General features: G+C 36.4%; 1 protein-coding gene across 2 annotated transcripts in view; it reads left to right on the top strand.

Moving 5' to 3' along the window:
- Positions 1-666: 666 nt before the first annotated feature.
- The window catches only part of LOC131542998 (NACHT, LRR and PYD domains-containing protein 12-like), a 43516-nt gene continuing 17569 nt past the window's right edge, over positions 667-26613 (top strand). The window contains exons 1-9 of one of the 2 annotated variants that reach the window (XM_058780148.1): positions 674-739; positions 1454-1548; positions 4787-5063; positions 5448-5492; positions 5741-7571; positions 8312-8485; positions 22246-22419; positions 23381-23554; positions 26262-26435. In XM_058780148.1, the coding sequence (XP_058636131.1) occupies positions 4808-5063; positions 5448-5492; positions 5741-7571; positions 8312-8485; positions 22246-22419; positions 23381-23554; positions 26262-26435 (2828 nt within the window). In that variant the 5' untranslated portion in view covers positions 674-739; positions 1454-1548; positions 4787-4807. Of the gene's footprint in view, positions 740-1453; positions 1549-4786; positions 5064-5447; positions 5493-5740; positions 7572-8311; positions 8486-22245; positions 22420-23380; positions 23555-26261; positions 26436-26613 lie in introns of both variants that reach the window. The other variant, XM_058780147.1, reaches the window with a different exon arrangement.

Here is a 26613-nt window from a genome sequence, read left to right as displayed (position 1 = left end):
CTACCCATACTACCAAACCTGTCCCTAACCTTACCTGTATCCCCCTCAATAGCAGCAGAAGTGTTTTGCAATACAATATGAACACAATAAGTACATTGTACTTATTTTTTTGATGCAAGTACATAGTAGTTAAGGCCACTTAATTTAAAGTGTGACCAATAATACTTTTAGGTGAATTATTCTATCAATGAGAAGGTTACATGGAATATCAAGATAATTAGTGTTTCTGGCTCTGTTTATCCACCTGTCTCTTTTGGACTCTTCTGTTGTCTGTGTACGGGATTTTAGAAAGTGTTTACATTTTAAATAACTGAACGATGAACCTGATCTGAGTAACCCACACAGAGTCTGTGTGTATACAGGTCTCCATGATTAATGAACATACTAAATAATGCTTTGATTACTATGAAAACACAGTTTTAGGAATGTTAGCTCAGTATTTTAAAAAAATAGAAGTCAGTGGAAAATCTCTGGAAGATAAAGAAAATACAAAACGTGTGTGTTTGCTTAAATAGCTTTAATTCTCTCCTCACTGTTTAATCGAAAACGGTTTCATTGTTTCTTTTGAATCATGAGAGAGTTTTTCTTAAGTGGTTTTCTTAAGGAAGTTCTGCAAAGACACACCCTTTTTTTTTTTAAAGTGAAAGCAGAAGTTAAAGGAAATGCAGTGCTTCTGTTGAACAAGCTATCACTTCAGAGGAGGAGGAAGATACATCACCAAATATTGTCATTATTCAAGGTAAGTTAGTATATAATTTGTTACTAATTCAACATTTCATCCTTTCATTTTACTGATTCATTTTGATAATGTGCATTTATACATAAGAGAGCAGAAATGTAAAAGCTTAAATCAAAGGTTTACAATAAATCTCTTAAGATCTGGGGGGTGGTGGAATGTACTGTAGACCTTTATTATTTGTTGTTTTTCAGACTTTTTAGATTCAGTGTTTATCTATCAGTAAAACTTATATATTTTTCTATTTTTTTCTGGTCTGAAATGTGAGAGACAAGCCAAGACATTACATGTGACAAAATGTTAAAACGTTTCCTCATACATCTGGATTGTAATCAATTTATGGCCCAAATTTCTTGTATTTTAACCGTCAGGAGCCTGAGGCATTTTACGGCATTAGAGATGTTTTGCCACCCTGACATTTGTGCTTATTTCACTCTATTATAACATATTAAGGGCAGGTCCATAAAGCACAAAGTTAGAAAACTCAGTCTCACATCACCAGCATTGAGCTGAATCTTTCAAACCAAAACAGTATAATCCTAAATTGAAGAACAACCTGAAGAATCTTTTTTTTTTTTTTTTTTTTTTTTATTAGCCCTTAAAAATTTGAAAATGGTTAATCAGTGTCATTTCTTTATGCGTGTGTTTGTCTTCATGGATCCCAGCAATAAAACTTTTTGAAAACTTTATCCTTTTCTTCTCCAACAATCCATGCAGGACAATGGCATCTGCTTTAAAGCTGCTTTAGGATACCTGGAAAAAGGCAATCTGACTTGTTCAGCCTTTAAATTTCACAATTTCAAGTAGTTCAGGTACTCTCTTTGTGTTATCTCAAAATAATCAATCTGATACAGCTTTATTATTGTCAACACAGCTCTTGAGAATTTTTCACTGAATTCATTGTAAAAGTCTGACATGGCAATCAGGAAGAAGTGATTCTTCACACAAGCATTTGCACTTTTGTTTTTTCACACAAGAAACGTAACATGAGTGTTTCCATTTTAAATTACTGAGGAAAGCAAGTTATTAATCAAACATATTAAATCATGTTTGATTAAATGGTAAATGGTTTCATTTACTGACCTACAGTTAAGTATTAAGTTTCCAGTAATCACAGAAGATCCATGCACCACAACGAATATACCTTTTTTATTATTATTATTTTACGTGGCTGTGTTTGTCTTAACATGTGGCACCCTCTGTATAAAGCTTATAGTCATTTACTAAACTCATAACATTCAAAACTGTTTTATATAGCTTTTGAGCTGAATAATTGGCATGTTGTTAAACAACAGTATAATCCACTGAACACTGTACTTCTATACAGGGACGGTTCTAGACCACAGTAACTGGGGGGGCCAGACAGGGGCCACTTGAGATTTTAAGGGGCACAATTTTAAAATTCATAATAACCTACTAGTAATATTCATTCAGTCATTTTTCACCATGTCATGTATCACTGCAATCTCTAGAAGTAATCTATAACAATTTCAACTCAAATTAATGTTTCATCAGGTTTCATTTATATGACAAATCATTTTGTATCGTAGTGTCAGGGGCGTCATGTAATCATTATTTTTGAGGGGGCACGAGTGAAGGGTTATACCACTGTATACCACTGTATAACTGATATAGGCTTATGTCCCTACTGAGAAAAAATAATATAAAATATAACCATCACAGAAAATTTTAATGGTTTCCACTACAAAAATCATTACAAACCATCAACTTTTAACCATTAGAAAATGGTTTTCTGTAGTGTCTTTTGGGACCTATTCCATTAGGATTTATTGGTTTTAACAAGCCACCAATAGAAGGTGACCAATTACCAGTAGATACCAACAGGGTCCATTACAGTTTCCAGTAAAACCAATACAAGTCCCATTATATCTGTAACGGGGCTGGCAAGACGTGAGACATGCGGATCCATGTGCAAGCTTTTATTTAAAGGCATGGTCATAAATACAGGCAGGGTCGAAACAATGGCAAACAGGTATGGCAGGGACAAGACAAAGAGTAATCCTAGGACAAGCGTGGGTCGACGATCGGCGAACAGTCTCCAAAGGGGCTAGACAAGAGAGGTAATCCAAAACATAAGCAATAGTCCAGGCAGGGGAAAACGCAATCCGAAACAGGCAAGACAAGGCAAGACTAGGAAACTAACAGGGCTCTGTAGAGTAGCTAACAACTAGAACAGTGATAAATGCATACAATACTCGGCAGTGAGGGAGAGAAAGTCCATGGCTTAAGTAGGGTGTGTGATCAGTGCAATCAGCTGTGTGTGCAATCAGTGCAATGGATGATGGGAAATTGAGTCCAGTGTGATGTGTGCTGTGAGAGTCAATGTGGTGAGCGAGTGACCTCTGTTGGTGAGTGAACGGAAGTTCATAGACCGGATTCGTGACAATAACCAGTAAAACCATTACTAATTTTGTAATGGTGTCTATTGTTTTGTTTTTTGTTTTATTCATTTTTTTTTTTTTTAATTCGATAAATCCCCAAAATATATTATGAAATATCTCGATTCTCAAATATGTGTAAGTAAATGCATTTTGCACCTTTATAGATTAGCTACTATATGTTAGTTGATCTATAATGGGCGATGGGCAAAGTAGCCTAATACTGTAATCTATTAACTATGCATAAAAGTCCGTCTTTTTACTTAAGTACCAGATATGGGTGTCATACCATAAGATACTTTTAATACAACTGAATGTGAATTTAAAAAAAACATTGTAAGTTACTAATTAGCATAAAACTTTCATTGCACAAAAAAAGAACATTTTCACTTCAGTCCAGCGAGTTCAAGCACTCTCATAATAATCTCTAAAGCTGTTTACACTGTGAAATTTAATATCTTACTACTTACAATTCGTACATCTTCACTTTGTTGTTTCTTATGAGAGAATTAGTCAGACAATTCAGTCAGCGTGCGCGCGCGGTGACGAAACAGTGTGTTTCAGCGATGACTCATCTGAACACCTCTGATTGGTCCTTGCATTCATAAGCTCAACAGAATCGTATGTGATTGGTTATAATGCGCAGTGCTTTAAAAACGCGTCTGCCTCTGGCTCTGTGCCAGCCAGCGAACGCAGATTTGAATTTAGCTGCTGGTGATGTTTGTTTTTCTTTTTTATATATAGTTTACAAACTGGCATTTCACTACAAATTGTTTGCTGTGATATGATTCCAAATTTAGGGGGGGCAAAGGTGGGGCCAAGCTTGTTGACAGGGGGGCACCCCCAGAACCGCCCCTGCTTCTATAGTATCCCTCACAGCCTCAGTTTCATGTCTGTCAAACAATGGTAGTATAAGACCAAAGCAATTAAAAAGCTCCGTTTCTCAAAATTAATTTACCTCCTAGTCTCTACTCATGAATTCACAGACTGATTCAACATTAAATTGATTGATTGATTGATTGATTGATTGGCAGTAAGGGTAACCAAATATCAAAAAACATAAAAACAAAAATGAAGACTGTGCAGGTTGTGGTGTTGTAGACCTTCATTGTTTGTTATATTTGAGATAAGATTACATTTTCACTGCAACCATTGCACCTATGGAATGAACCCATAAAACTTGGAAACACTGTGTGTGTGTGTGTGTGTGTGTGTGTGTGTGTGTGTGTGTCTGGTATGAGAGACCAAGCATCTGTTGTCAGATAGTACAGTACTGAAATAACAGGTTACTGGAAAAATGTTCAACTATTTTTCCATTACCCATAATCTTTAGTATGAATTAGTATTATTCACAATCACTATTGTAACATTTAGTATTTTCAATGTGACATTTTTCTTTTTATTCTAGTCTGGTCTGATGTTTTCCAAGATGACACTAAATGTGAAATTACTACTTCAGACAAAACTGAAATTATATACTAATGAGCACAGAATCTTAAACTGAATAACAACTCAAACTTTTTTTTTTTTGCACTAAAATGTTTAAGAAGTGTTTCATAGTAGTTAAACCGATTGCAGTGTAATTTCATTATGCACATTGTGCACTGCTATAAAAATGCAAATATTTAAAGACTTTTTCCTTTTCCTTTAGTCCAATAGTCTATGAAGGACGATGGCATCTGTATCAGAGCTACTTTATAAAACTCTAGATGACCTGGAACAAGGCGATCTGAAGAGATTTAGGAGTCTCTTGAAACAAGATAAGCGCATTGGAGCTGGAAAACTGCAGAATGCTGATGCCACTGACATAGTGGATATGATGGTGGACAGTTATGGACCAGAAGAAGCTGTGAAGATCACCCTGAACATCCTGAGTAGGATAAACCAGAACCACCTGGCTGAAGAGTTACAGAACAAGTACACAGAAGGTAATATAGCACAGAAAATGAAAGGCAGCATAGATTGATTAAAAACGATTAGAAAATATTTTTTTGAAAGTATTTTCAAGGCAGAATTTATTTTAGTAAAAGTAGTTAAAATATTGTAAAATATTAGAATTTTAAATAAATCTTTTCTATTTGAATATCATTAATTATGTTCATGTGATGGTAAAATGTTCACAGCTGAATTGTCAGCATCATTACTCAAGTCTTCAGTGTCATATTGTCATTCAGAAATCATTCTGATATGCTGATTTGTTGCTCACGAAACATTTCTGATTATTATCAGTGTTGTTGACAGTAGTGCTGCTTAATGTAGTGTGGAAACCATGGTGCAGAGCTCTCATTCTTTTCTTTTTTTCCTCTTCACAGTGCAAAAATCATTAGAAGCGGCTGAGAAACACACAAGAAAACAAGGTTAATTAACCATACACATGTCCTACAGTGGGATCAGAAAACATTTTATCATGTGTGATGTACATTGATCTCAGTACAAAATATAATTGCTTTCAGTACTATGAATTTAAATACCATATGTCTGCAACAGTTGATTTGATAATCATGCCAATATGAAAATAATTAATTTTCTAGTGTTGTTTGTTCCCACCTTTTCGTGTTTATATATACTGTATATATATATATAATTTTTTTTTTTTTCATAACAGATGATTTCTGGCTGCAAGAATTCTTGAAAACTCACAAAATGAACATGAAGGAGAAAGTAGAACACATTTTTGATAATAAAAAGGAAAAGGAAGTACATCTCAAGGATATTTACACAGAACTCTTTATTACGCAGGGGGATATTAAAGAAGTTAATAATGAACATGAGTTTCAGCAGATTGATAATGCTTTCAAAATCTGTAAATCACAGGACAGGCCAATCAAATACAATGATGTATTTAGTCTGAACAAAAATAAGAAGAAAAAGTTTGTACTGACCAAAGGCATTGCTGGCATTGGAAAAACCATTTCAGTGCACAAGTTCATTTTGGACTGGGCAGAAGGAAAAGCCAATGAAGATATAGAGTGTGTGTTTCTGCTTCCATTCCGAAAGATTAACTGCATTAAAGACAGAGAGATCTGTCTGCATCAGTTTCTACAAAGATTTAATCCTGAGCTGAAGGACCTGGAAACAACAAGGATAAATAAGATATATAGTTGTAAGCTTGCGTTTGTCTTTGATGGACTGGATGAGAGTCGACTGACTCTGGATTTTGACAGTGGAATGGCGACGAGTGTTAAGGAGCGATCATCTGTGGATGAACTGTTTACAAGTCTGGTGAATGGGACTCTGCTTCCATCAGCGCTCGTCTGGGTGACATCACGACCAGCAGCAGCCAATCAGATTCCTCCTGAGTATGTCGGGTTGTTCACAGAGGTGCGAGGATTCACTGACCAGCAGAAGGAGGAGTACTTCAGAAAGAGAATCAAAGATGAGACTCAGGCCTCCAGAATCATCTCACACATTAAGAAATCTCGCAGTCTCTACATCATGTGCTACATTCCTGTTTTCTGTTGGATCACAGCCACTGTTCTTCAGGACATCCTAATTGGGAATAATGCAGAGACCATCAACACAACACTCACTGAAATGTACATCCACTTCCTTCTGATACAGATGAACATGAAGAGCCAGAAGCATGACAGAAAAACAGAGAGAGAACGTACTAAGCTCTTAGATTCCAATAAAACAATGATTTTAAAGTTAGCTAAGCTAGCATTTGAACAACTAAAGAAGGAAAATATAGTGTTCTACGAGGAAGATCTGAAAGCATGTGGTATTAATTTGAGTGAAGACTTTGAGTCCACGGGAATGCTTACTGAGATCTTTCAGCAAGAAGCTGGACTTCATGAGATGAAGGTCTTCTGCTTCGTACATCTGAGTGTCCAAGAGTTCCTCGCTGCAGTGCATGTCTTCCTCTGCTTCCTGGATAAGAACATAGAGGAGCTTCAGTTTTTCTTTGAAGAAACGCAAAACAGAGTCTGGCACAAACGTTTGTTTCTCCGTAAGTCTAAAAGACATAAAATACAGAAAAATATTCAGATGCATGATTTGCTAAATAAGGCTGTCAAGAAAGCAATGCAAAGTCAGAAAGGACATTTAGACCTCTTTTTGCGGTTTCTGATGGGCATTTCACTGGAATCCAGTCAGAAACTGCTCAAAGGCCTGCTCTCACATACTGAAGACAGCAAAGACAGCATTATAAAAACAACTGAGCACGTAAGAGAATTATTACAACAAGACATCTCACCTGAAACCTCAGTAAACCTGTTTTACTGTTTACTGGAGCTCAATGACCATACATTATATATGCAAATCCAAAAGAACCTCAGAACACTTGAGAACATTCTCTCACCTTCCATGTGTTCACTGCTGGCCTACGTTCTGCTGATGTCAGAGGAGGTGCTGGATGAGTTCAACCTATTTCAGTACAGCTTACAGGGACACCCCAGGAGACTCCTCCCAGCTGTGAGATGCTGCAGAAAAGCAGTGTGAGTAACTTGCTGACATTTGTTTGAGTTTTTAGCTCTAAAAATCAATTTCAGTGTAAAATGCAGTCTGAAGTCTCTCACTTTTACTGATTTTGGAGATTAAAATATGTATTTATTTAACTAGTTTCTTATTAGCATGCATATTACTAGCATATTGGATGTCTTTATTCTGCATGACCATATTCTACATCCCTTAACCTGACCCCACATCTAAACTTAACAACTACCTTACTGACTATATACAGTAGTTTATTGTGTGTACACTCTTAGTTAAAAATGAATGGGTTCCCTAATCTAAAGTGTTACCACTAATACATTAACTGTTTCTATATGCATAAATTAACATTAACAAAGATTAAGTAATGCTGAACAGATGTGTTGTTCATTGTTAGTTTATGTTAACTAATACATTAACTAGCATTAACTAATTAAGATTAATATGAAGAGATGCACTAGTATATCTGTAAATTAACTAATCCTGAACAGTGGCATTGTTCATAGTTAGTTAATGCATTAGTTAACATGAACTAACAAATTAGTGTATGCATAGGTTAACATTAGCAATGATTAATTAATGCTGAATAGATGTGTTGTTCATTGTTAGTTCATTGTATGTTAACTAATGCATTAACTAATATTAACAGAACCTTATTGTAAAGTGCTTCGAATATTTAGAAACAACATGGTTCATACAAAATAAACACTAAAATATGCTGTGGACAAATATGCTGTTTTTGCAGACTCTTATTTTGTGATCTCGATGAGACTTGCTGTGAAACTGTGACTTTGGCACTGCAGATACCAAACTCACCCATGATAGAGCTGGACATGAGTGGCAATGACCTGCTGGATTCAGGAGTGAAGCATCTCTCTGATGGACTGAAGAGCCCAAACTGTCAACTGGAGAAACTGAGGTTTGAGAATCAGATGTATTTTATATGTTGATTTGATACACATAAGGTTTCATCACCCAAGTTATTCAATGGAATTATGTTTTATAAAACTGATAGTTTTGTTTCTTAATTGGTGATTGTCTGAGCTGCATTTGAAGCTGTTGTAAAATAATGCACACCTGTGGCCTCATTCAGTATTACTGTGTCACTCCATGTGTCCAGTCTGGTCTCATGTTCATACGTAGGTATTAATACGTAACATTTACAAGCACAAAACATACATTTATGCATGTTTTTATTGATGCTAAAACGTACAATTTAGACGTATTTCAACGTTTAAAACGTACAAATTGATACGTATTTTTAGCTAAAAAAACGTACAAATATTTACGTATCTTTTATATCATTAAGATATTCGTACCAATGCATTTTTATCATTTTATCAATAAGCGATTTAGATTTTAGACCCCTTAACCTACCCCTAAACCTACCCATTTTACAGTGAATATGCATTTTTATCATTTTATTAATAAGCAATTTAGATTTTAGACCCCTTAACCTACCCCCAAACCTTAACCTACCCATTTTATAGCGAATATAAAAGGATATAATACGCAATTGACCGAAACATGCAGGAAAATAACAATTTTAGTAACAATATAGCATTAAAAAAATGTAATAGACGCTAATCCCACTCCTACATCTAAACCTAAACATGGCTATTTCTGTACAGTATAAGAAAAACATGACAGACAGAAAAATGCAATTACAATCGTTTATTTATTGCAAAAATGTCAAAAGCACTACCAAAAGTAATCCAAATGACGATGCGTTGCAGCCGCAGTCCTCTCTGGTGGAATACAGTAGGTTTGTGTGAGGTGCAGAGTAGAATTGATGTTGTTAATCGCTGAAAATATTATACAGATTATTTTCCTGACCCTCTCGCTCTCAGTGAACTCGTTAAGGCGTGCGCGTGCTCACACCTTTCAAACACACACCTCACCAGAAACACGGCATGTCGCAATCTGTGACGAATGCAGGCGAGAGCCAATGAGCATTCGATTTTCCTGCAGTAAAACCTGTCGTTTGAAGCGGCAACATTTGAATTTATAACAAACGCTTCAGTCAACGCAGGCTTTGTTTACAGTCGCTGGACTTGCTGCTCGGGATGGAGATGATGATCGCCGAATAAAGGCTTGGATTTGTGTCTGTTCCTCGCAGTCGCATGGATTCTGAAGATCTGGATTACAGCGCACAAATAAAATGGTTTCATTTCGTAATTACACTGAACAAAATGATAAACGCAACACTTTTGTTTTTGCCCCCATTTTTCATGAGCTGAACTCAAAGATCTAAGACTTTTTCTATGTACATAAAAGGCCTATTTATCTCAAATATTGTTCACAAATCTGTCTAAATCTGTGTTAGTGAGCACTTCTCCTTTGCCGAGATACTCCATCCACCTCACAGGTGTGGCATATCAAGATGCTGATTAAACGGCATGATTATTGCACAGGTGTGCCTTAGGCTGGCCACAATAAAAGGCCACTCTAAAAAAGTAATTAGTTATAGTTACTAGTTACTTCTCACAAATAGTAACTGAGTTAGTAACTGAGTTACATCATTATAAAAGTAACTAATTACCAGGGAAAGTAACTATTGCGTTACTTTAAAAAAAAAAATGTTCAAATGTCAAATACCTTTGGATGCCCCCAATATTAAATATGTTAAATTAATGAAATGGACACTAAAAAGAATAAATTATTATTATAAAACATTGTACATTAATCTACAGTATTTATCTACTGACACTTAGTATCAGTCAGTCAAGCATTATAATATAATGTTATGATAATTTAATATTATATGATGATAGAACTTTAGTAATTAGAATAACCAAGTATGAATGCATATTTGTCATCAATATAAAACGTGCTAAGGATTAATGAGCTGCTGGGTTCATGAATATTAATCACGTTGTCTGCGTTCGCTCGAATTGATTTGCTGAAATCAAAACAGGGACGATAATAGGTGAGCGCCAGCCAATGAGATTGTCGTTTGCGCATTAGTTCTGCCCACTACCAGAGAAACCGGCAGTTCTTAAAAGCTGAAGAATTCCAAAGAATCTCCGTTATTTTGACAGGAAAATACACAAAGAATATCGTTTACATGTAGCGCATCACTTCTGCATGTTATGAAAGACTCTCTTGCTCTGTATCTTTCTTTGCGTGCTTGTATGTGAGAGAAAGCGCCGTGCGCCTTCACACTTGAGTTTATGGTACGTCAAATACAGCTACACTGCGCATCCTTTCAGATGAACTGAAAAATTAAATTCTAATAATATAATATAGTAATGCCACATTTTATTGTCAGTAACGGTAACGGCGTTGTAACGGGGGAAATAGTAATTCGTTTGATTACTCGTTACTGAAAAAAATAACGCCGTTAGTAACGCCGTTATTCCCATCACTGATTGTCAGTCACAGCATGTCGGAGAAAACGCTTTTTGTGTCCCATGGCAAACAAAGTAAACATTACATGACAAGTAAAGGTTAAACGATTGCAGAAATGTTATTAATTTTGAGGGTTTAAAGTGAAGTCTTGTTTAACATTATGTAGGCCTATTCTTGAAACAAGCTGGCAGAAATCACACAGAACAGAACGAAATGTTATCATTTCATATTAAGTAAACGAGTAAACGTTTGAAAACAAGGTAATTGATATGACGACTAAAAACAACTAATAATAAAATTAATGCCGCGATTTCAATATTCATAAGGATTCATTTTTAGATGTCGTCAATACGTCAGTTTTGAACGTTTAAATTCTGAAAATACGTAAGTATTTGTAAGTTTAGATGCTGTAAATATGTCAGTATTGTACGTTTTAGTGACTGTAAAAATGTAAGTAAATGTACGTTTTATAGAACCACATTTTACATAAAATACATACAAATTATCATGAGATCACGTTGATGTGTCTGTTTCTTAGCAATCATTCTTGTAAACATTGCAGAAGAACTACTGGTCACACTTTATTTTAAAGTGCAATTTCTATAAACAAACCATTAACTGAGAGTTTTGCCTCAAACTCCTAATTTGGATTTAAACATGGTTAAATCACGCTGTAAAGTGAAACATCAACAGGTTGTTGGCGTCCTCTGCAGGTATTGGTTATACAACATAATGCACTTAAGTTGGTTATGTTCCTATTATATATAGGCATATTGCATTGTGTATTTTAACAGTGTTGTTCAATAAAACCATGTAATTACTTGGTTTTGATACTTTATTTGAACCAATTATTATTGCCTCATCATTAGTTTATATATAAATATAGTCATATTAAAACCTGTTTTTCCACTTAGGTCTATTTGTATTACTAAAAAATATCAGATTACTCCGTTGTCAAAATAATCAGTAGATTACTTTATTACCAAAATAATCGTTGGTTAGATTAGTGAAAACATTTAAAAATACAACCGCTTTGTTTTGCATTTTGTGATTAAAAGACAAATATATTGTCATTGAGAATTTCTTAAAAATAGTATTAAAATATTGTCTCGTTCTTGTGAACCAAGTAACTGTAGTTTGTCTTATCTCATGAGCTAAGTGTATTGTCACACCCCTTGTGTCTATGAGTGTGATATAGCTTATAATTTCCAAATGTATGATATACTGTAGCTTTCATTCTTCAGGTCAGTCATATATTCATGAAAAAAAAAATAGTTTGAATAAGGAAAGCGATAACTTTGTCATAGTATGCTTTCAAATGTTGTTGTTTTTTTTTTTTTTTTTGCTGGGTGTTTGTTCTATGAAATCTTGCATGAAATCTTGCCAGCTATATGTAGTAACCATTTTATAAAAGTAATAAGCACCATGAAGCTGTAGTTTACATGGATTTATAGCAGGGGTTCCCAAACTTTTCCATTCCAAGACCCACCTAGACAAGTATAATCTATTTTGAGACCCACCAAAATATTTGAGATAAAAAAAAAAAAACAATTGACATTGCTTTAAGCTTATTCTTAATTAAAAATTTAATATGGCGGAAATTAAAGGGGTCATTTGTTGCCATTTCAAGTTTTCCTTTCTCTTTGGAGTGTTACAAGCTGATTGTGCATAGATAAGATCCCTAAAGTTGCAAAGACTAAAGTCTCAAAATCAAAGAGATATTCTTTATAAAAGTTAAGACTCTGCCACGCCCCCCTAAAACGGCTCATTCAAACACGCCCCCACATGTCTACGTCACGATGTGGAAATATTTGCGTAATGCCGCCCCAAATGTGCATGCAAAGAAAGAAGGCGTGGTTTCAGTAACCGCAGCAGTGTTGATGCAGCCATGTTAGGGAGACGCCGTGTGTTTCTATGTGAAAGCAAAAGCACTTTATTTGGCCTTCCGAAAGTAGATGCAATTAGGAATCATTAAGATTATTATAAGGATATTTGGAGTAGGGGTGTGCGATATGCGATAAAAATGTCTCCACGATCTGCTTTTGAAGAAATATCGTAGTATCGTGCTACAGCGCATATTCTACCACATGCATTCATATCAGTGTTAACTCAGCGGTAGAGTTACTCTCTCATTATCTGCATGTGCTTTTAAATGTTTCATTCGCGCGCTGGTCTGACGTGTGCTTTTTCTGAGTGCCACATACACCCGAAGCGCGTGCGCTAAAGCCTGTCAAACAGCGCCTGTTTACTGAACTAAGTTATCTTTTGCGCTAATACTGTCAAAACACACAAGGTCTACATAGCCCCTTTTGCACCGCTTTAGTTCCAGAACTAAAAGTACAGTACTAAATTACTGGGACGATTTTGCGCGAACTATTTCCCAGTACCATTTAAAGGGTTGCATTCGCACCGACAGTGGGTACTAAGAAGTGATGTAAGCCAGTCGACAGCGACTTCATTTGTGCGCGTCGTTCAACAACGAAAACAAAGAAGAACAACGTTAACAACAGGAGGATGGAGGACGCAGTGATCAGAGCTGTGTTTTTGTTGTGTCTTGCGGGGTTCACAATAATGGACATAACTTATACGTCAAGCAACTGAAAGATCGGAAAGGTGTTCAAAAGTGCCTGCACTTCAGCGTCCGTCCATCTATCGCTGTTCTCCATTCTTGCGAAATATAAGTTGATGCGATGTTTACACAGTATGTGTTAACACCGCGTTTTAAATCATGGCGGGTGAGGGCGTTTTCGTACGCGTTTAGCCAATCAGCGTACACTTACGTCACGATAGTTCCTATGGAACTGTTTTAGACCCTACTCTGAAGTAGGAGCTAATTAGTTCCTCCAAACGGAGTTCCGGGAACTAAAACAGTTCCTAGTTCCCGCAGTGCAAACACGCCAAAAAGTGGGTAGTTCCACAATTAGTTTGGGTACTATGAAAAGGTTTCTGCGGTGCGAAAGGGCCTTATAGACTCAGTTGGTTATGTCTAAAATGAAACTAAACAGTTGAGAGAAAAACGTGTACGTGCCTGTGTATTTAATGTGTGCAGGTCTTAAAGAGACTGTATGCCAATTAAACATGCAGCCGACTGTCATTAAAGGGATAGATCACCCTCAAATTAAATTTCTGTCATTATTTACTCACTGTCATGTTGTCCCGAACCTGTATTAATTTTTTTTCTTGTGCTGAACACAAAAGAAGATTATTTTGAATAATGTGGGTAACCAAACAGTTGCTGGTCCACATTGAATTTGATAGTAGGGAAAAAAAATACTATGGAATCACTGTGGACCAGCAACTGTTTGGTTTTCCATGTTCCTCAAAATAGCATTTATGTTCAGCAGAAGAAAGAAACTCATTCAGGTTTAAAACAACTTTTGAGTGAGTTATGGTGGTATAAAAATAAAACACTCTGACAGAATTGACAGACAGATGACAGAATTTATTAATTTTTTTGGGTGAACTATTCCTTTAACGTTAATAAAACAACAAAACACAAAGAGAAAAATCACTCAATGCTCTTGACTGAAGAACTTTAATACAGTTGCTTTAGGAATCAGTCTATATAGAGTTTTATTTTTATTTGTTCGTTCAATTTCTTGAATGCTCCTGCTAAATACACCTATTGTACCTGAAAATAAAACACTGTTTGTTTTATTTGTATATTACGTGTGGTTGTAATGTGTATCTTTTTTATTATTTTATCTTTGTTATTAAAAAATAAGAACAAAGATTTTTATCTTCGCCCACTTTGGCCTAAATATCTGCCTTTTTTTCCCTTTTTTTTTGGTTGCCTTGAAAGGCTTTGTCTTTATAATAGGGAAATTAGTTTGGCTGTAATGCTCAGACAACTTGCAAAATAATAAAACCAACATGACAAAGAATCATGATAAAATCGTGAATCGTGATATTTAAAAAAAAAAAACGTGATATGATATTTATTCCATATCGCCCACACCTACTTTGGAGATCTTGCCATCTTTACACTGCAAAGGTGTAACATCATGTACACGTATTTAAACAAAACTGCATAATGTAAATAGCCAATAATAATAATTAAAAAAACTTATTAAAGGGTAAAGCTGCAATTGTCAGTCCTCTGCCATGTGTTCCCGCCTCTTGTTTCCTTATTTGGTCATGTTCCTGTCCTTGTTAAGTGTGATTATTAGTTAAGTCTTGTCCAGCTGTGTTTTAGTCATTATCAGTAATTGTCATGTGTATTTAGTTCCTGCCTGTTTAGTTAGTTTGCATCTGGTCTACTCGTTTTTCCCTGGTGATCCTGTCTGTGTTAACCTTGCCTTGTCTTGCCCTGCCCTGATGTCGTCATTTAAAGACTATTATTTTGAAGTTTATCCTCGTCTGCGTGTTCCTCGTTCCTCCCTGCTGTGTGCACTGTGACACCAATGTCATGAAAAAAATCATTGTTTCTGATTATCCATCTTCCTGATATCAATGACCATTAATGTCGATTCAATCAAGACTTCACATATTGTTATACCCATACAGTTATTCAAACTGGGAATAAATGACGTAAAGAAAGAAGCGCTACACAGTCTAAAACAGTTATGCACTTAGTTATGCATTTTTGCAAAAACTCTCTTCATAATTACTGAATCTGTCTACAATCAATCTCTTTTCTGCAGTTTGTTAACCATGCTGATGAGAGAATTTGTGAATGCTAGAAAGTAGAAAAACTCATTGTCCTGATTCAGTGTCTAATGTCAGATAAGATGTTTTCAATATATATGTCAGTCCTGTCTTGTGTTTCCCCTCCTCTCGTACCCATATTTGGTTTGTTCCTGTTCCTGTGATTTATTAGTTGATTAGTTTCCTTCCGTGTTTGATTGTTCCCCACCTGTTTCAGTTCTCCTCGTCAGATTTCCTTATGTTTATAAGCCCTGTGTTTCCCTGTCTCCACGTCGGTTGTTAATTGTCGTTTGGTGTCCTGCCTTCCTGTGTTCCTGCAGTTTAAAATAAAGTCTCTGTTTGGAAAAACTCCTGGTCCCCGCGTTTCCCTGGCTCCAGCAGGACCGTGACAGAACAACCGACCCTAAAAACCGTAACCTCTTCCGTTTTTTTCCCCATTTTGTTTTCCTACGTTTTGTCAGTTTTTTGTTGTTCCTGTTTTTTGTTTCCTGCGGTCTTCGCCCTTGCCCAACGGGATCTCCCATTCTATGAGTATGCGGCCACGAAGGCCCGCCGCCGTCTGCGGCTCCCTTTCACCAGCCGCCGTTCGCGGCCAACGCAAACCTGCCGCCGTTCGCGGCCCACGAAAGCCCGCCGCCGTCCGCGGCTCCCGCTTACCAGCCGCCGTTCGCGGGCAACGCAAGCCCGCTGCTGTTCGCGGCCCACGAAAGCCCGCCGCGGTCCGAGGCTCCCTTTCACCTGCCGTCATTGGCGGCTCACAAAGGCCAGCTACCGTCCACTGCTCTCCCTAGCCCACCGTCAGCAGGTAAATTCACGCCGCCGTTCGCGGTCCAGGCAAGCCCACCAGTGCCTGCCCCTCGCAAGTACCCGCCAGTGCCTGCCCCTCGCAAGTACCCGCCAGTGCCTGCCCCTCGCAAGTGCCCGCCAGTGCCTGCCCCTCGCAAGTGCCCGCCAGTGCCTGCCCCTCGCAAGTGCCCGCCAGTGCCTGCTCCTCACAAGAGCCCTCCTACGTCTCCGCTGGTCCCGTCCAGATCTCCGTCGTTCCTGCTGGTCCCGTCCAGCCCTCCTACATCTCCGCTGGTCCCAACCAGCACCGCGCTTCCAGAGAGCCCCCCAGTGCCTGCTCCACAAAGGCGTCCCCAAGAGTCTCCGCTGGTCCCGTCCAGCTCCATGCTGCCTGAGCGCCCCCCAGTGCCTGCGCCACGAGGGCGCTCCCAAGAGTCCGCTTCCCCTGAACCCCTGCCCAAGACCACCTCTAATTTCCTCAGGAAAAATTTTTTTTGGGGGGGGGGGTAGTAGGGCTCCTGCCAGACAGGCCGAGGTGGGGGCTGGTGCCGAGGTCTCGGAGGCAGATCCGCCATGGCCGCCGGACTCCCCTGATCCACCATGGCCGCCAGACTCCCCTGATCCACCGGAATGGGCGCCGCCCTGGAGGCCGTCTGTGTCTCCTGTTCCTTAGAGGCCTCCAGAGCGCCCACCCCCCAGGCGCGAGGGGGGAGTAATGTCTTGTGTTTCCCCTCCTCTCATACCCATATTTGGTTTGTTCCTGTTCCTGTGATTATTAGTTGATTAGTCTCCTTCCGTGTTTGATTGTTCCCCACCTGTTTCAGTTCTCCTCATCTGATTTCCTTATGTTTATAAGCCCTGTGTTTCCCTGTCTCCACGTCGGTTGTTAATTGTCGTTTGGTGTCCTGTCTTCCTGTGTTCCTGCAGTTTAAAATAAAGTCTCTGTTTGGAAAAACTCCTGGTCCCCTTGTTTCCCTGGCTCCAGCAGGACCGTGACAATATGCCAGTGTCATTTATTCTATAATAATTTAAACCTTCTTGTGAAAATTAAAAGAATTACTTCAGGAAAAAAAAGAACTTTCCTGTCCTGTCAGGCGTTATACTGTACTCATAACACATACTCTTCAGTTGCACTCACAAATGCGGCAACATGCACTATATATCACTTCATTATAAATAAAGCACAAAAGAAATTGAGAGTCATAGTTATGTTGTCAATTAGTGAATCATGAAATTACCAAAAAGTACCAATACATTACAGTTCCATATGTTTCATTAACAGTTCATTTTAGTATTGTGTATTCCGCATTGAAACTGTTGGTTCCAAAACACAAAATAACATTATATTTTCAGTTTTTGTTGTTTAGTATATTTTATTTGTGGTGGCTCATACCAACCTATTGTATTTACAAAAACTAGTTTGGGACTATTTTTGTTTATTCATTAGTATTAGTCATATTCTTTATTCTCATATTCTCGACATGTCTACTGTTAAATGAAGTAAGTCTTACCGAAAACAAATATTCTGTGATAAAGTAATCTGTATGAAACCAAGGACATGTCCAGTTTTTCCGTCTGGTCTCATTATTTCTTATTAGGTCACGCCCACGCGCTGTTCGAGCTATTGTTATTACAAATCTCCACGCGAGCCACGCAGCATGTAAACGCCCACACCACCGTAAACAAAGCAGCAACATGCAGTGAGGAATAAGCCTTGTATTTACCTCAGAAACACGCTGAGAGGAAAAAGCCTTGTATTTACCCCCAGAACACGCGCTGAGAGGAAAAAGCTGTGTTTACCTCACAAACAGAACACGAGCGCAGCTGGAGCCGGCGGAGGAGGAGCTATTCTATACCGAGTAAGTAATGTTTCTTATTGGCATTCGATAATGTGTTGTTGTGACAAAGTTGAACACAATTAATAGTTGAACTTTTCCCAAACTATAACTCCATAATAAAATGTGTAAAATCGAGTGCAACATTTTGAAATATGATGTACCTTTCATTGCATTTAAATGTTGCACGACGTGAGGATAGTTATATGTTCTATGCTTTATTTATTTTGAATAGTAAAAATATGTAGGCCTATATATTATAATAAATATAATGTACTGTTTTTGCTGTACTTTGGATCAAATAAATGCAGGCTTGGTGAGCTGAAGACACTTCTTAAAAAAAAAACATTACAAATCTTAGTGTTTAAATAATTTGACTGGTAGTGTATGTATTGTCACCATGTTTGCTTTGTCTTTGTCCGTTCATTGTGTTGCTCACATCTGTTTTGTGTTTTCTCATGCAGTTTCTGCTGACTCCTGGGTTCCAGTTTCCTGCCACTGTTTTGGATATTTTGGATATTGCACCCACGATGTCTTCACTCTTCTGTTGTTTATTTGTTTGTTTGTTCCTAATAAACTGTTTAACTGCACTCATAAGTGAATCTCAAGTTATTTTGTGTGATAGTTATATGTATATACATTTCTTTTTTCCTCACATTCTTTCTTGTAACTCTTCTCTCTGAGTCACACACCTGACTCAATGGCTCATTATGGAGCTCATTATGCGGGCCTTTGTCTTCTCAGGTGTGAGTCACAGCATTATCCAGGATAGTTCACGCCCTCTCGCATAGACCCTTTCTACTCAAAAAATGACTTAGAAAATTTAAATCAATATATTGTTTTCTCTGAATGAGTGAGTTAGATTATTTTCAGATCATTTTGAAGCAAAAATTCTAGGCTACAAGATCCAGTTCTCAAAAGTCTTGTGAACAAATGTTCTGTATGTGTTTTATGGCCTTATTTCAGTTACTTTAAAATTGTAGTTTTTTTCTAACCACGCATAAACGTTGTTTTCTCAAAAACACAATCACGTACGTACATGCTGCTCACATATTATTGTAGCCCAGTTTGTGCTGAATACAGTGTTTTTAGACTTTAGCCATTAAAATGTTTATAAGCAACTGAAAAAAGCACAAATGTCAGGGCATGTCAAAACTTCTCCGGGGTCCCAAAACACCCTCAGACCCCAGAGGGTTAATATACCAACCTATTAAAGTACTGAAATCTGTTTTGTACCTTTGAAATACACTGATAACCACCAAATGCAGGTGGTGATGAGAAAGTCACATGACGAACCAGAGCCCATCACAAGCACCTTTTAAATAATAACATGTACAGAAGGTGCACAGTGTCATTCACACAAGCACTAAACACCATCATGGTGAGACTCATTAAACTGAAATCTGCAATAAACATTAATTTAACAACATTAGATGTAACATACAACCCTAATAAACATAACTGATAAGAAAAAAACGAAGAAACAACGTAGTTATTTCAAAGAAAAAACATCAAATTTGAAATGCAATGCAGGGAATTCTGGGAATGTCAGTTTACGGTTTTTCCCTGTAAATTTTACAGGAACTTACTGTTAACCATTTAACAGGATTTTACTGTAGCATTTTCACAGTTTTTTACAGTTAAAATCACAGTCATTTTTTACAGTGATATGTTGAATGGCTATAGTCAATGGTTAAATATTAGGAGGAAATTTTTTTATTGGGAAATCAGCATTAATTGGTATCAGTGATATCGCCCTTTAATCATAAAAAAACATGCCATTAAACAAACAAAATTTAAAAATATGGTCTTTGTTGTTGGTACATTCATTTGAAGATTGAATGTGAAATTATTACAATATAAAAGTATATTTAAAAACTTTAATGTTAGGTGGGATTAATCGCGATTAATTTCAGAAGAAATGTGTGATTAATTAGTTCATTTTTTTAATCGATTGAAAGCACTTAATTATTAATATACAACTAATATTAACTTTATTTATCCCACAGGGGAAACTGTTACTAATGATGGAAATAAACTGAAATATTATTGTAATCAACTGTCATCCATAGGCCTACATATTCATTTTAATAATCTTTATAATAATTCATATGATTTTACATGTGACCTGAGAAAATCATGTCTATTATTTTGGTTTGTGAGATCGGAGATTGTGCTGCACACGTATACAAACATTCAGGAGGACACAAACTTTTTGAGAACACTTCCCCGTGACTTTTATTAATAAAATAGATTAAATAGCTTACTGTAGAGATGCACAGATGCAGGTAGGCTAATTCACACAGGCAACTGTCACCTCTCTCTCTCTCTCTCTCTCTCTCGGTCAAATAATAATTCAAGTAGCTAAATGTTATAATTAATTAATTAATTCAAATGTGATCTTACAGCACTATTTCATCTTTTTCTGGTCTGAAGTGGGCAGAATGCTGAGCTAACGAGCCATAGCTTCGTGTCAGGTGGTTCTTGCCTTCATGTTGTGCATTAAAATCATCCAACGTACAGCTAGCCGTGCATTATCCCATATTCGATCTTTAGCAGCAGTTTTTTACGGCAATATTTAAATGACACCCTGGTCATTCTTGGTGTACCCAAAATGGTCCCACACTATTGACAGACATTTCTCTGGTGGAAATAAAGCTTCGCTGTTTGGTCCCTTTGTCACAGTTAATCTAATGCATGTAGTAGCTGCCGTGTTTCTGATAAACACATCATTTTAAGCTGGTGCACCGCTAGTGTAACTTTGTTTTCATTTTGCACAAGCTTCAACAGTTCCGTTTCATCTAACAGAAACACTTGGTTTAGCAGAACCTTTACGATTAATTAGCTGTGATGTTTTAAAATCGTTGCATCCCTAGATCGGAGGACTGGGATGGCAATGGCAGGACCTTAAATTTGCACTCAGTGACTGATTTTTGTGTTGATTTTGATGTTTCCCCAATAATTTTCCTGATGGAAGATCCAACCATGGCCCATTGTAAAATTTATAGCAGAGTCAGTCAGGTTTTTATTTTTTTATATATTGTTATTTGCTATAATCCATGATGCCATGTAATTAATGTCCAGGACCTCCAGCAGAAATATAGGCCCATTAAAGATCCAGCAGTATATTTCATTGTACACACAGGGTATTTTTCTAGCCCTGTGTGCACCAAACCCAGCTTGATTGTTTGCTGCTAAAAAGCTTTTTTGTTTTTGTTTTTGTTTCATCTGACCATAAAACCCAGTTCCTTTTAGTGTCTGGAAGATGAATGTGCTGGAGTTTTTATTTTGTATGAGAGCAGAGGATTTTTTCTCGAAACCCTCCCAAACAACATGTGGTGATGTACTGTAGGTACTGTTTAATAATTCATTTCTGCAATTCTCGAGCTGTGATCCTTGTAATCCTTGGCCAGTCAAACTTTCCTTCTGACTGTGCATTAGGACGATATAGACACATCTCCTCTTCCAGGCAGATTCATAAACTTTCCTGTTGATTGGAACTTCTTAATTATTGCCCTGATGGTGGAAATTGGAATTTTCATTACTGTAGCTATTTTCTTACAGACACTTTGTATTTTTTGAAAACTATATTCTTTGGTTTTATTTAATGTAAAGGATGATTAAAGGAATTTGGCTTTTGTGTTCCTCATATTTATAATCCTTTGGAATAGGAAGTCATGGCTGGACAATTTCACGTTCATAGTCACCCTGCTGTGCCCAACGTGTATTAGCGGAAAATGTGATTTGTCTCCCCACTTTCATTTGTTTTACTTGTTGAAAAGTTAGATTATGTGTTTTATTTACACATCAAAATGATAAACAATGCAGATTTATTTTCTGATTCTTTTATTGATCATATTTACCAAGGGTGGCAATAATTCTTAACAATTAGAAATTTCTCCATTACTACTTTATCTGGCAAATGGCTGTAAAGATAAACTGGAATTCACCTTTATTTTCAACAAAACATGTAGCTTTATTAAACGATAAAAGATACTGCAACTTTTGTCAATAAATAAAAATGGATGTATAATTATCCAGTTTTTGTTATTCTGTTCAGATTGTGGTCCTGTAAACTCACTGGTCAGTGCTGTGAGTTTGTGGCATCAGCTCTGCAATCATCAAACTCCCATCTGACAGAGCTGATCATAAGTGAGAATAAGCTGCAGGATTCAGGAGTGAAGCTGCTCTCTGATGGACTGAAGAGCCCAAACTGTCAGCTGGAGAAACTGAGGTTTGAGATTCAGGTGTATTTTTATTTGTTGATTTGATATATAAAAGGTATGCTTATCCAAATTAAACAACATATTGAATGTAATTATCTTGCCTATGAGTTTTGAAATAAAAGATGATGAAAGATTCAGCTGATTGTCTAATCTGAGCAATGTCTCCTAATATTACTACATCAATTACTTATGGGTTAAACCTCATTACTCATGGGTTAAACTGGAATAGAAAACATAAATTAGTCCAGTGGCAGATTTTGATTTTCTATAATCTTTTAATAGTCTTTAATACTCTGATGTTGTTTGGTCCTTTTAGACCAAGAAATTTTGTGATTTGAACTTTTAAAAGTTTTACTTCATTGGAATGGTATGAAAATGGTGAACACACACACACACACACAAAATGTGGACATGATTAAAAAAGGCTTATTTAAAAACAGTCATACTTGTGTTGTTCACAGTCAGAAATGACTGGCATAGATAGGAAATGAATGGGAAATGCCAAAAAATACGAAAGCAAATTTTTGGGGGAACAATATACAATTTGGTCAGCTTGCAGCCATCACTGACTCAGAAAAAAATGTTTATTAATAAATATTTAAATATTTCCTTGCTATTTTTTCTGACACATTCATAGCCATTACTTTTGCTAGTGCTCTGCAGCAATCTTTATTAAGTTATTAAATTAATATAAACAAACATGCAGTTAGTCAACTAATGGCTTAAATTAAGAATTTTTAGTTGGGGGTAACACTAGGTTTATTGTGCACTGTTACATTATTTATTTATTTTTTTAATTAAATAAAAATTATCATTTTCTCCATTGCTTTAAAGATAAGCTGATTTAAAAGAAATTACCTTTATGTTCAACAGAATATGTATCTTGCTAAAATGATAAAAGATACTGCAACTTTTGTTAATAAATAAAATTGGATATGTAATTATCCAGTTTTATATTATTCTGTTCAGTTTGTCAGACTGTAAACTCACTGGTCAGTGCTGTGAGTTTGTGGCATCAGCTCTACAATCATCAAACTCCCGTCTGATAGAGCTGAACATGAGTGAGAATGAGCTGAAGGACTCAGGAGTGAAGCTGCTCTCTGATGGACTGAAGAGCCCAAACTGTCAGCTGGAGAAACTGAGGTTTGAGAATCAGATGTGTTTTTATTTGTTGATTTGATATATAAAAGGTATGATCGAAATTAATCGCCAAAGTTTTGAAATTAAAAGGCAGATTCTGATTTTCTTTAATCTTTTAACCTGTTAGCCAGCACCCCCATATTGGAAATCACAGCTGAAAATGACCTACCTAATTTTAAATTATAACAGTTATAATATACAGTGTGCTACACACACAATTTTGGTATCTTTGGAAAGAAGACCCTTTGGGCTTTACTATCCAGAGTTGAAAATGCTCAAAAAGATAAAAAGTTATAGAGACTGAAGTGCCTTGAAAAAATTTGTACCACACTGAATTTTTGAATTTTTTTATTTCATATAAAAATACATGAAATAAGTCCTGGAGCGATCCAGAAATGTAATGGGTTGAAAGTCACATGTCTCATGAGTTTATATTTCAAATCTGAAGAAGATACCATGAAAAATGAGATTTTTCTGAGACTATATCTAGGATATTTACCAAATGTATTGAAGAGTTCTACAAACTATTTTAGTCAAATACATACCACTGCATGTTTTTCAATTATAAAATGATTATAGACAGAATATAAGTGACATCATATAAGTGATTTATTTAACCACTAAAAAATACAATAAGAATAATTTGAGTAATAAAAAGAAAGAAAGTGGAAAAAAATGGCTTTTTTTAGTAGTACATACTCTGATTGCCAGCCATACACTGATATTGCCAGACATTCACACTGATTGTTGGTAATAGTCAGCAATCACTTGCTGATGTGCGGTAATACAGATGATAATCATACAAATATGGGCCATATAGTCCATAATAGCCGATCCATTCATACCGATAGCGGTCATTCAGTCAGAGTAATCACGCTGACAGCCTCATTCCCCACAAAACACAGACAGACATATATGAAAAATGTTGAAGAAAAAAAAAAGTTTATTTTGTCCAAAAAGCCGATCGCTAAGTTCCGCCCCCATCAGATGACAAGTGCGTCACAGCGTGCGTCACAGCAGTCGAAAGAGAGCGCCAAATTCAAATAAACAATTCTCCGCTTTTTTTGCCACTTTTTTTTTTTGGATGGTCTCATTCTGTGCGTAACACTGTATGCTACAAAACCATATGGTTTTTTACAACCAAGACGCAGTTTTTTGAGCGTGAGTTATTCCATAACGGACACAAACAATAACTCTCCCTGAAGAAATGAAACGTAAACAAAGGAATATCCATCCATATTACAACGTTATTGTTTCGTTGGACTAAAGTTCTCTATGGGATGTTGTTCCATGGACCCTTACCTCTCTAACTAAACTGGGATTTACAGCAGTGGATACGTTTGTGACTGCTTATCAAGATGAATATGGTATGCACTGCATTTTTAATGTTTTGTTTTGTTTTGTTTAAACAAATTTAGCAAATACATTCCTTATAAGCTTTCCATCGAAAAACAGTGATCTATCGTCGATGCTTGAGGCTTAGACCTTCAGAATGATATATAGTTTGTTAAGATTAATTTTGTCATGTTTCATTTAATCTGTTGTAAACAATGACATGTGCAAACAGAGAGCTTTCAGTGCACTGGCGTCCTGGTGCAGGCTAACAGGTTAATATTCTTTAACATAGAAAATTATTATTATTATTACATTTTCTATATAATTAAATGATCCATAATTTAGATGTGAATATTCTTTAGTAAAATAAAATCTAAATGAATTACCGTATTGACCCGAATATAAGGCGATGTTTTTTTCTTGGAAATACATCTGAAAAAACGCGGTCGTCTTATATTCAGGGTCTAGACTTTCACATGTCAATAATACACCCACAACAATAGGTGGCGCCAAAAACGCATAAAACGAGTGTGCCATGAACTATGTAATGTAATGTGTGTTTTAAAGATCGCGAGTGAAAACAAAAGAAAAAGAAAAGCTTACAGCATTATGAGTCGTGACTGTCATGTTAGCCTGATGGGACCAAACTTCCTCTGTAAGTGATTTTAAAACATAAGACAGTACCCAGATTTGAAGACTACATTAAGATTTCACTTCAACTGTTAATACAATTTTGGTAGGCTACTATGAGATGGATAACCTAAATGTTACAGGCCTATGATTCAGATGGGCTACCTGTTATTTTTATGGTATATCAAAAAGTGTATATTTTTCAATGTCATTGTTGGTACATTTTACCAGTATTTACCATACTTTCAAAACAAAAATAAAATAGGAAAAATATGCAATATGAAAATAATTACAGAAAAAATGTGTTTTACAGCAAGAGAGGAAAAAAAAAAAAAAAAAAAACAAGATTAGGTTTTCCAAAAGGTACATCTGGAAAAAGGGGGGTCGTCTCATAATCAGGGTCGTCTTATATTCGGGTCAATACGGTAATTAATTTTTTAATTCACTCAGCATACCAAATATTAGAATACCAAAAAACAAACCATTATTTAAATGGAATATTAATTCATGAAAATGTATTTCATTAAAATAAAATGATCATATGCTTATGATCTCTGGTCTGTTTTGACAACAAACAGTGTGACTCCTAAATGAATGATATACAGAAGTGTAAAATGTGACTGGTTAGTACACAATTAAAATAAGACAATATGTAAGGTCCATAATGTTATTGTTCTCATCCTCAGATTAAACTGTGAAGTAATTTAACAAATGGATATATAAACCTATTTTTTATGAAATTCAGATTGCATTACTGTAAACTCACTGGTGAGTGCTGTGAGTTTGTGGCATCAGCTCTACAATCATCAAACTCCCATCTGATAGAGCTGGACATGAGTCGCAATGAACTGCAGGATTCAGGAGTGAAGCTGCTCTCTGATGGACTGAAGAGCCCAAACTGTCAACTGCAGATACTGAGGTTTGAGAATCAGATGTGTTTTTATATGTTCATTTGATACACATCAATTGTGATTACCAAATCAACTAGATAAGTCTTTAGTTTTTAAGACAAGGTGAGCTCATTGTCTAATCTAATCAACATCTCGTAATATTACTGAATCAGTTACAAATATGTTAAATCTCACATGACAAGACCA

This window comes from Onychostoma macrolepis, chromosome 06 (assembly GCF_012432095.1).
Source record: "Onychostoma macrolepis isolate SWU-2019 chromosome 06, ASM1243209v1, whole genome shotgun sequence".
Lineage (NCBI taxonomy): Eukaryota > Metazoa > Chordata > Actinopteri > Cypriniformes > Cyprinidae > Onychostoma > Onychostoma macrolepis.
This window is presented reverse-complemented; position numbering and strand designations above follow the sequence as displayed.